Genomic DNA, 11,072 nt, shown 5'->3' with positions numbered 1-11,072 from the left:
CTGCACATGACGCGACATGAATATGAACATAGATTTTTCCCACTGCACATGACATGAACATGGCAAAATTATTGGACATGACTGTCGGTGTACTCTCTGGAGTATGTCCGTAGGGCGTGCGAATCGTTGGCCATCCGGAAAAGTTATGATGTCTTCTCGAGGATCATAGGAAATGTGGTTCCCAAAGTGGGGGCTGAAGCCTTGTTGTGACATGGTTCATCTTCGATGGATAATGGTGAGTCCATGGCGATCGTCCGGATCCTGTGTCCAGTTTCATATAGGCAATGGCAGTCCTGCTTTGACGAGCTAGCTCTGTAATGTGACCTTTGAAGTGTGGTACCAAGCGGACGCATGTCAGCCGCGCCAGCACACCATGCATGCACGTACACCAAGGTATGCATGCTTTATTCTCAAGTGCTGCATATGCCAAAAGTCGAGGAAGATTCCGAGACTGTGGCTCGTGGCGCCCAATGGGAAGGGTTTGGGCTTGACCGTCCCGGACACGGCATTTCGTGTTCATTTCATCGTCCGTTCGGCTTCTCATTAGGGGTCACAAGGCGTCCACGCTCCGGCGACCAATTCATAACACTGGGCTTAGCCATCTTTTACGTGTCATTCCCTTTCTCCGGCACTTGCCTCGGCTTTTCACTCCATCAGTATAGCGACTAGCGTCTTGTCATGCAAGCCTTCAATCCTGTGGCGCTAAACACTCGTGTGCGATCGCATGAGAGTAGCTCTGGTGTTGTGCATGGGTCTTCGGCTGTGAGCAATTCCTCCGCAAGTTATGTTGATGTGGGAGATAACTCTCCAGATTATGGGGTAATATATGAAGTGTTTGTGCATTATCTTCCTCATTCGCTAAGGAAACCTTTAGAGTAATTACACCGACCATGTCCCTCTTGCAAAGGAACAGTCAGGAACGTCAATACATTCTCCTTTGCCTGTGCTTGTCAAAACTTACAAGAGACGGCACGGCAAAACATCTGATCTTCGACGCGATGATGCATCGAGGCGCATGGAGATCTGTCATCAGTGGAACACACTTCAGTACACAGCCAAGCATCTAAAGGCCACTATGGACTCCATGATGAGGGGAAAGTCGAAAGGCATGCAGGATACCAAAGTTGCCGGAAAGGCTAAGGAGAAAAGGCTCAAAATCAAAGCGCGAAAGGCAATGGAAATGCTCATTAGCCAGCTACAAGATGTTGAAGTGCTCATGAAAGACTTGGAAGAGAGTCACATGCGAATACAAAGAGCGGAGCGTCGGTCTGAGAATTCTGCCCGTGCCATGTATGCTGCTGTAGAGGGAAGAGGCCTGCAAGATCAAGTCGACGACTGGTCTGATGCATCGTTGGGGACATCATCGTCTGTGTTTTCTTCTGCCTCGCAAGAGTCTACTCCACCGCAGAATACAAGTCTTGAGCAGTACTTCGACGCGGTCGGCACCCTAAACAATGTTCATGAGAGATGGGCAGAGCTTCATATTGAGAAGCAAGAACAGGAAGAACGGCGAATTCTGATGTTGGACCAGGAGCAGACGCTGGAACAAAGCGACGGAGAGTTCGAACGATCCTGGCAGAAACACTTCGATACTGGCGAAAAGGCTCTTCACAAGGCATGGGAAGTTGTTGAGGCTGCCTTGGACGTATGCAGAAAGGAACAGATCGAAATTCCTCCGTGGGCCAGAGTCGATTTCCCTAATATTGGGGTTGCAAATCCCGTCCAAGATTGGCAGACTTCCGAGAAAGCAAGTGTTGACAGCTTTGAGACGGCTAATGCGTGTTCTCGGTCCAGCAGTAAGGCTTTAGTACTGACAGATGTTATTCTCGGAAATGCTCCTACACAGCACACTGGCGAGCCCCTTCGCGGAGAGAGAATAGCTTCATGGGTCAACGATATGGAGATCAAGTCCCCAGATACTCGTACACGCCATGCAGAAGACAATGAAGGAATTACTGACGTGGGTAGGTCGAAAAGTCGGTCTCTCAGCGATCTTCATCTTGCTCCAATTCGCAAGGTGAAGTCATTGAGCGCGCTGGGACATCCGTGCCGACCAACGACTTGACAGCGTGTTTGGGCTACCGAGGGCGAGTACAAGCAAAGAGATATTTTCAAACATTCAGGTACTCTCATGAAACACCGGCAGGTATGCCTCTGCCGACGATGATTCTTCATAGCTCTTTCATCTGCATCATAGACCGACCTAAAAGCACCCGGCTTCAACGAGGACACTACGCTTTGATGCACAAGTGACAAGGGTGTTCTTGCTGTGTTTCCTTCATCAACTTCATCATTGCGACCTTATGTTGTGAGATGATATTCAACCTCCATTACCGCTCAAAGGCTCTTCACGCCAGTGCGTGGCTTTGCTAGGATACCTTATTTCGCTCGCGAACTTTGAGCTTCTCTTGTGCCCAGCGCAACGTGAAGCTGCAAAAGTCACTGGTGTAACAAGACGGCCACTGTGTGCATCTGAACAGTTGAACGGAAGACATCGCTAGTTTCAGCTCGAAGATAAATACGCTAAATACAATCTGGCTGGATCAGGGTTCGTTGGTCTCATTACAATGAAAGATAATGAAGAAAAGCATCAGCTGCAGACAATTTGCACAGGCCAAAGATAGCTTAGTCAAGCCGCAGCTTCTCTTCCTTGGAAGAGTTCTGTGCTCGATTAGCCAGTATGTTGAGTGCATCAGCACAAGAGCGCAAGGGTTACAAGAAACTTGCAGTGTCGTCAGTCTGTGGCGGCCGCTGTCTTTGGTCGTCAAGCATCCGTAAAACTCCAAATAAGGAAACGGGGTGTGCTGTTTCTCCAAAGGTCTGCAGGCGGTGGGGACTGCTTCGTCGGAAGGAGGAATCACTATTCATCGTCAGAGCCAGAGTCAGCGGAGCTTTCCTCTTCATCCTCCTCGTCGTCATCGTCATCATCGTCATCATCATCTTCTTCTTCTTCTTCTTCCGAATTCTGAGCATCGATACCCTCATCGCCACTGTCGTCTTCGTCGGCTTCTTTCCTCCTGTCCTGCAGCAAACGAGTTTGAGCAACTGCTGCATTATAGTCCATGCCTGCTACAATGAGCTCGACCGCATGATCTGCAAGCGCTTTCGTACCAAGAGCCTCTTCCGCGGAGGCCCTTGCCACTGAAGTGATCACCTGCCGGGGATCAGCTCCCCGCCTTGACAGAATGTTCAAGACTTGTCTGATCTGGCTTGGAGAGAACTTCAAGGCTTGAAGCGTCTGGGGGTTGGGTGAACGGAAAGCCGTTGCTGCAGGTGTGGCGGCTCGCCCGAAAAAGACTTGGGTCCACTGCTTGATCAGAGTTTGCATAGACTGGTTGTTCACAACACCGTACGGCTTGACCTTGACGTTGTGCTCGATGTTGTACAGCTTGCCATAGTCCATACGGGATGTTGCGTCGAGTCTGTCGTCCTCATTCAACGGATCAATTCGAATTGGCGATGGCAGGAGGCCGTCTTCCTGTCTCATCGTTGGTGGCGGTCTCGTGCCAGTGGTATGAACGATACCATGCTCAGACGCATTCCTTCGAGAAGCTCCATTGCCGCTGTGGGTTGAGATTGCCCTTCCTCAAATCAGTCATTGTCGAAGATTAGGGATAGGGACAATACTTACAACGCACTGCATGAATCTCGGCCTTCGCGTACGACGATGAAACGCCTGATTTTGCTGAACGCCTGTTCGCCCAAAGCGACGGTGTAAATATCATGGTTCTTTGTGTTGAGCGTAGAATTGCTCCCACGAGGCTCGGTATGCAGTGTCAGGAACACCTGATCACTTTGTCAATGAGTGTCAGGTCATTGAAAGCCACACGACTGACCTTGCCAATTTTGAAGAACTTCCTCGGATGGACTCGGACTTTGTAATCTGCGAAGGTCAGTCGTCGTTGTGAACAACCGCGAACTCTGGTCGAGAAAGGTGTACCTTGATCGAGAGTCTTCCTTGGCGGCCGGTATTCGAAGGGGGGAACCTCCCTGGGTGGAGCTGGGGCGCTTCTCGGGGCATTGAGAGCTTGATGTTGAGGTTGCGGATGATAGACACGCTGCCGCGTACGACTGTCGATGTAGAACCATCGCCTTGTCTGCGGATCGAGCTGCCACTGAATCCCTGAGGGCAACGAAGATGAAGTCGGAGAACTCATGTCAACGCGAAGCGCCTGCGCGTCAAGGTTGAGGAACCAGGTTCATGGGCTGAATCAGATTGAGCCACGATTCCATGCGACATGAGGTCGTTATATACCCCATCGGAAGCTTCATCGCGCCTCTAGCTACATGTCCTCCGACAGTCCGTTGGGTAGTAATGCGTGGTGGCTTTTTCCCCATGTAGCAGCAGAACAACGATGAGCGCCATGATCATGCGTTGGCTGTAGGCTGACAGCTGGATGCAATGATACTGCAAGGCTTGCCAAGTGCTGCACGCATGAGATCACGAGCTTTATTCGTCGGCTTATTAGCTCGTTTCCGAGCCGACCCCAGACATCTAGTCTTGAGGCACCCTATATCCAGCACCCCTGTGAAGGTGCCAAGCAGTCATCAAAACATGACCTCTGGCACGTAGCCTCCAGATAGAACTTTTCCCGTACACATTTTCGCTTCATAGGGGATCAAAAGCAGCAAGCAGCACAGATATTGACACCATTTACACGAGCAGTGATCTCCAATGGACGATTCATCAGAGCGACGAGGTCTGCCTGGTCGTGAAGGAGCCATTCGAACGGAAAAAGAGCGTGTCGCCAGCCCGCCCATGCGCGCACCAAGCAGTCATCCAGCTAGTAACATGAGATTTCTTCGTCGACGACAATCTGTGCAAAGCCTTCCGATATCCACAATGAGCGAAGAAACAGATCGTCCTTCGAGTGACAGACTCATGCAGCAATGGAAAGAAGTGGAGGCCTCGCGCTTTCACGAGCAAACACTAGTCAAAGAACTGGAGAAGGCTGAGCAGGAATGGCAACGACGACAGAAGGTCTACCGAAAGTCGCGCACGCTCTACGAGAATGCTGTCGACCCTTTCCGCTCTCCATCAGACCCAGTGGGAGCCGGTCGAGACATTGCGACTCTGCGCGAGCTTCACATCACCGACAGGTCGGACGCGGAGTCACACGCGACTCACGTGAGGAGGGTACAGCAGGAGCTCCAAGCAGCACAACAGTATCGCTCTCGTAACGAGACGAATTTCATATTGACGGCGCGCTTGTGGGTTCAGACTCCCGGATTCCAGACGGCTATCACCCGACTCGATCAGCCACCAGATTGGAAAGATGGGCAACCCGGTCGTCCCAAGTCAGCTGCATCATCGGTATCAGACTTAGATCATCTTGTGAGGCGCTTTAATCAGAAGTCAAGTGATGTGAGCGTGCTTGGTGAGCGTCTTGCAGAGCACAACTTCGAGTATTGGAATGAAGTTGCCCGAAGGGAGCTCCGGCGTGACCATGAAGAAACTCTCAGTTTACCCGACGAGGATTTTGAGACGAACGCGCAGCTCGAGAAAGAATCCATCTCGCAAGAATTGAGCCGCGCCATCAAGGAAGCTGATGGTATTAAAGCACAGTGGCTGTCCGCCACTGAAGCTTTGAACGGTGGCAAGCAGATGGCCCTCGATCCGGCGTTCACAGCAAATGTAGATACAGCGCAATCCACTCTGTCTGCTTTGGTCAATGAGGAGGGCGGACCCCGAGCGGGATATCAAGATAGCTTACAAGCTGCCCTTTCCCAGATTCCACACACGGTGTTCGAAGAGGCAGAGGTCATACGCGCGGAAGGTTCTGATGCAGGAAGTGATGACAAACCTCAAGAGAGGACACATGCCCGGGTCTCTAACTGGATGGAGCAAGTACGATCCAGCGAGGCACAACCTGGATATGTCTGAGTGGAACTGCAGACGTTTTATGATGATGGTATCGTCACTAGGGATATGCCGCCACCAGCTTGCGAGCTTCATCACATTGCTTGACACCTTTGGAGAACAAACCCGGTGAGAAGACTGGATCGAGCCGGACATCTTGGTTAACTTGCCTTCCCAGGCTGGAACATCCGAGGTTCAAGGGTCATTGATGATGCTGAAGGCATCATGACTTCTGGGAATGATGATTGACCTCGACGGTGAACTTGGGTGGCACTGGGACGCGTTCTGTGTGTGGAGGAGTCCGGGGTAGTTCGAATTGACATTATGTTCCAAATATTCATCCCAGAGATAGATTTACGTATTTGGACGGCCACTTTAAAGATATTTCCATCATCTTCCTGGACACACAGGAGCGCAAGATTCATCGGAGGCCGCCGTGGCCGGTCACTTGGGCTGCGGCTGCAACCGAGAATGAATATGAGAGCTTCTAACGAGCAGACTTCACTTGCCTACCGAAACGATGGCTTCAGCCTGGTACCGGAGCACCAGATCTCAGACTCCTTGTTGCCGTAGTAATGTGACGCATACGCGTGAGCGTTTTGAGTGGTCCGTGGGGGCGGCTCGCGTTGCAGTACAATTAATTAGTACCGGCAGCCTGCAGGACTTTAAGGCAACCTCGAGAGTCCAATGAGTGGGGCTATACCGCTTGATGGCTGCCGGTCGACGTGCCCACCGCTTCCACGGGTGTCACACGGCCCTATTGCTATCGTGGCCTTGACTGAGCTGTCTGAAGTGTTCCCGCTGTGCCGCTGGCACTGTGAGTAGACGCGCAGTGTGCGGTGGCGCGGAAGCTCCAGCTCCAGCTCTCAGCTTCAATATACGTGGGCAGATGGGACACGGTCGCTCCTGAAATGAGTCGTAGGCGCCATGCGTCAGGCTAATGATTAGAGTCACGGATTTCCCGCCCACGTTCGATCACAAGGAGCTTGATAGGTCGCCTCACAATTTCGACGCTTAGGCTGCGGCACAGCGCGTCAGGCGCATCTCTCGCGATCGTCTGGTTGGTTCCGTTCGGACGGGTTCTGACATTTGACAAACGGATGCCTCGGGACGGGCCCCTCGCTTCTCGAGACGCACGGGATGGATAACACCATGTCGGCAAGCTACTTTCCGAATGTTTGTCCCCATCTCGGCTGAGAGATCCTTCGACTTTTGTCAAGTCTAGGAAGGAAAGGGGATTGGAGGAGACGTTCACCGGTCATGCAGCCACCGCGTGGGGTCGGGCTCGGCGCGTAGGGGCCGAACCCAAGTGCTTTAGCTTCTGAGATTCCCACTCCAGGTGTAGCCTCAGGCGCGCAGCGGTAGATACTATAATCGAACGTCAATTCGGTTTCTCTTCGAGATGAAATGGGTCGCGATTGATGTGGTCGCAATGGCGCGCCATGTACTGGTTTTATTTTTCTTACTTCAATCTGCCTGGTCATCCCACGTCCGAGGCTTAGACGTCGACATGTGCTTGAATCAGGCTGAAGAAGAGAAACCGATCGCCTTGTCCCGTCGATTGAGCGAAGCATCCCATGCTTTTGCTGCATGGCGCTTGTGACCAAGATATCGATATGGCCTGCAACGCAGCTGCACGCATGACCGCCCTGCAAGGCTGACTGCAGAAGTGAATGACGAACAGCACCAGCTCTAGCGAGGCTACATTCTACCGACTTCCGACAAGGGTGTTGATGTTTGCCCTCCATCCTCATATCGGACTGATTAGGGAAGCGGTCGAACGAATGGCATGGTTGATTCTTCACACGTACAGCTGAGAACGTGGGGTGGGTTGCATGCAGGCTTGTTTGCTGGTTGTTTGCCGTTGTACCGGGCGTCTTCCACTATGCGCCAAGTCATCGCTGTTGGCATTCCGCCCTTAACCTCAGCAGTCTCATACTTCCAGCTTCTTCTCGTGCTCCAGCACTTCGGGCATGCCCACTTCGCCAACTTTGAGCCTCGACCAATCCTCCTCGTAGCCTTGCTCGACATTCGGCCATGGGCCCACTGGCGTGATCATCTTCGGATTGATGTCCAGGTGACTCTTCGTGTAGTTTTCCTTGATGTGCCGGAAATTGGTTGTCTCTCTGAATTCCGCATGATTATGGTACAAGTTCTTCAGCCAGTTGTTGAGCACTGGATAGTCGTGCCGAATTGTGCCGAGATTGCATTTGAAATGCTGGACGTACACGGTGTCGAAGCGAATTAGCGTAGCGTATGCGCGAATGTCAAGCTCCGTCATCTCTTTGCCGAGGAGGTATGGGCCGCCGGTAGAAACGGCGAGCTTCTCGAGCTTGTTGAGTGCGGCGAATGAAAGCGGGAGGTTCTTCTCGTAGACCTCTTGATCAGGAGCAAAGCCGGCCTTGTATACTCCAGTGTTCAGATCGGACTGCATCCATTTTTCGATGCGATCAATCTTCTCGCGGTGCTTCTCAGGATATAGGGTCAAGCTAGCCAGGTCTGAGGGTATGATGTCGTTGAACGACGTTTGGAGGTCCCTCAGAAGTTCGTGAGATTCGTTGTTGACGATGGTGTTGAGCTTCTTATCCCACAAGACGGGAACAGAGTATTTTCCTTTGTAGTCGGGGTCTGCTTTGAAGTAAAGCTCATGAATGAAGCGAGCGCCGAAAAAGGGCTCTTCCGTGGCGTCCTCATAAGGTGGCTCGCCCGCAACGTTGAACCGCCAGCCTTCGGTGCCCTTAGGGTACGGTCTGACAACACTGACGTCGATGCCGGCATGTTTGTCCAATTGCTTGAGGTGGAGAACCAAGTTTGGTCGATGTGCGAACGGGCAGAAGAGGCCGATGTAGAGATGGTAACGGCCCTTGTCCGGAGTGAACGGCCCATCCGCAGTGATTTTGCCGTGGAACGAGTCTTCAGGGCCTTGATGCCACGAAGCTGGAAGCTTCGTCGAGGTGCTCATGATGCGGGCTTGTGGTGAGGAGACGATCGTTCTACTCAGCTCTGTAAGACGAGCGAGCATGGGCTTGGGAAAGGACGAGGTCCGACTCCGAGGTGCTTGGCTGCAAGAAGTCAGGATTGAGTGGTCGGAAGTTTAAGGACGCTGAGCATATCGAAGGGAATAAAAGAGGCGTGGCTGTGATATCATCGAGACGCGTGACGATTAATCGTCAACCGAACGTTTATGGGCTTCGTTGTCGAAGGTCTGCGATCTCGAGCGACTACTCTAGCCTTCTGAGTCTATTCATCGCACACTAGTCTCGATTGGAATGGATTGATGGTGTGAGCCTTTGATCGAAGTTGTCGAAGTAGAGGGTATTTGCCACGCTCGTGAAGAGGGTTAAGGACGTAACTGCGTCCCCAAGCACTTTGCCACTTACCAACTAGCGACAGGGCTGGTATGTCGCGGCTCAAGATGTATAGCAGTCACTTCGAATTGGACTCGCTTCTTAGTGGAGGGTGCCTGACGAATGCGTGGTACCTGGCGAAGGCAACCGATGATGCAGGTACTCGCGAGGCAATGAGAACGCTTGAGGCGGGAGGCTGACTTGGACGCAGAACCTTAACAAGTCTTCAGACCACGAATGGAAGGGTCTGAAGGCCGAAGATTCGAATGAGTCTAGCTATCTCGAAACACCGGTGGTCACGATGCAGCGTCAGATGAGTTGCAAGAGCTGACAGACAAATGGCAGCGCAGGCAGCTGGTCAACATCGGCCTCGGCATCGTGACGCCAGTGTGGAGAAGCCGCGTGCGGCGGGCAGGTGCTGCCTGCAGACGGGCGCAGCTGTATGCTGCGCTGGGCTCCGTGAGCCACACCGCTACTGTATAAGGCCTGCAACATGCGCCGTCCACTCTCCCTCGTGTGGCCCCGTTCGTCGCTCCACTCCGCCCTGCCCCGAGACCTCTTGCTGCCGCACTCGCGCCGCCATGTCGCGCGCCCAGAGCGCCGTCTCACGCCGTACTGACCGCGACAACCGCTCTTCTTACGACGACCGATACGATGACAGATATACCGAACGATACGACGACAGATACGACGACCGATATGACGACCGGTACGACGACCGAAGCAGCAGACATGACGATCGGTATACGGAGCGATATGACGACAGATACGACGACGGCTATTCTGAGCCTCCAGGCCGCAAGAAGCGATATCGCAACACCTCACCATCTGCTTACTCCGACGACTCTTACTACTCGCGACGGCGGTCGTATCCTCCCTCTTCTCGCGGCACGCGCACGCGCAAGCCCAGCACGAGAGATGACAGAGACAAAGATGGGAAATTCGACGGGCTGGGCAAAGCCTCGTTCCTAGTGGGCATAGTCACCGTCATGGCTGGTGCGTTCCAGTTGTGGACTACGAAGAAGAGTGCAGACAAGGAGAAAGAGCAACGTCGGTTACGGCAGCGCGAATTCGAACGGAGAAAGCGTGAGCGCCGCAGAGAGGAGCAGAGGGAGATCGAGCGGAGGGAGCGGCAGCGCGAGTGGGATGACATACGCGACGCTGAGACTGTGAGCGACATGCGAACGTTGACTTATCTGCCGGACAGGCAGAGGGAACCTTCCGAAGCTCCTTCGCGAGCACCAAGGCTAGAACCTCCGCCGTCAGAACAAGATGATGTTGCGTCAAAGGCCAGGTCGAGATTGTCAGGCAAAGCACCTTCGCGTGCGCCTTCTAAGGCTCCCTCAAGAGCACCTTCCAAAGCGCCTTCCAAAGCGCCCTCCCGAGCAGCATCACGAGCGCCAAGTGAGATGCCACGTGATATGCCACGACGAAGAAGTGACGAGAGCTCCGAAACACGACGGGAGTCGAGGAGACCTTGATCCCATTGATGAATTATGGTTTTGAATACTATGGTCAGCATTTGCGATTTGCAGCTCTGGCGGAGACGGCTGGTGGTGATTTCTTATACTGGACAAAGCCACTTCATGGTTGAAGGAGGCTTAGTTCAGGAGGCGCGGTTGTTCGAAATGAAGTTCCATGTACAGTGGATCCGGCGGTTGCGGGTTTTCCTCCCCTATTTGGAGCGATAATTCAACCTTCCTATGGGCAACAAAGTGATGTCAGTGGTGATTTCGCATCGGTAATGGAATGATGGTCAGGCGGTTTTGCGCTCAAATCCTCACCCCTCAGTTGCAGAATATGTACGGCCTTTGCAACCGTGATCAGGGATGCGATCCTCGGCTCATTTTGACAGACCTTTATTT

At 52.8% G+C, this 11,072-nt stretch overlaps 4 protein-coding genes across 4 annotated transcripts; 2 read left to right on the top strand and 2 right to left on the bottom strand.

Annotated features, from left to right (window-relative positions):
- Positions 1-2,629: 2,629 nt before the first annotated feature.
- WHR41_07821 (uncharacterized protein) lies at positions 2,630-4,392 on the bottom strand (the record flags this gene model as incomplete). Its single annotated transcript, XM_069376425.1, has 5 exons — positions 3,941-4,392; positions 3,837-3,883; positions 3,632-3,786; positions 3,112-3,581; positions 2,630-2,661 (listed from the first exon to the last, which is right to left on the bottom strand). The coding sequence occupies exons 1-5, from the start codon at positions 4,155-4,157 to the stop codon at positions 2,630-2,632; spliced, it is 921 nt and encodes a 306-aa protein (XP_069226744.1). The 5' UTR covers positions 4,158-4,392.
- A 451-nt stretch (positions 4,393-4,843) lies between these two features.
- WHR41_07820 (uncharacterized protein) lies at positions 4,844-5,884 on the top strand (the record flags this gene model as incomplete). Its single annotated transcript, XM_069376424.1, has 1 exon — positions 4,844-5,884. The coding sequence occupies one exon, from the start codon at positions 4,844-4,846 to the stop codon at positions 5,882-5,884; it is 1,041 nt and encodes a 346-aa protein (XP_069226745.1).
- A 1,909-nt stretch (positions 5,885-7,793) lies between these two features.
- WHR41_07819 (uncharacterized protein) lies at positions 7,794-8,822 on the bottom strand (the record flags this gene model as incomplete). Its single annotated transcript, XM_069376423.1, has 1 exon — positions 7,794-8,822. One exon carries the CDS (start codon positions 8,820-8,822, stop codon positions 7,794-7,796), a length of 1,029 nt encoding a protein of 342 aa, XP_069226701.1.
- Positions 8,823-9,788: 966 nt separating this feature from the next.
- Positions 9,789-10,688, top strand: WHR41_07818 (uncharacterized protein; the record flags this gene model as incomplete). The annotated part of the gene is made up of 1 exon (XM_069376422.1): positions 9,789-10,688. The coding sequence occupies one exon, from the start codon at positions 9,789-9,791 to the stop codon at positions 10,686-10,688; it is 900 nt and encodes a 299-aa protein (XP_069226700.1).
- Between the last annotated feature and the right edge of the window lie 384 nt (positions 10,689-11,072).

Source organism: Cladosporium halotolerans (assembly GCF_011745625.1).
Source record: "Cladosporium halotolerans strain TM138-S3 chromosome Unknown Sca33, whole genome shotgun sequence".
Lineage (NCBI taxonomy): Eukaryota > Fungi > Ascomycota > Dothideomycetes > Cladosporiales > Cladosporiaceae > Cladosporium > Cladosporium halotolerans.
This window is presented reverse-complemented; position numbering and strand designations above follow the sequence as displayed.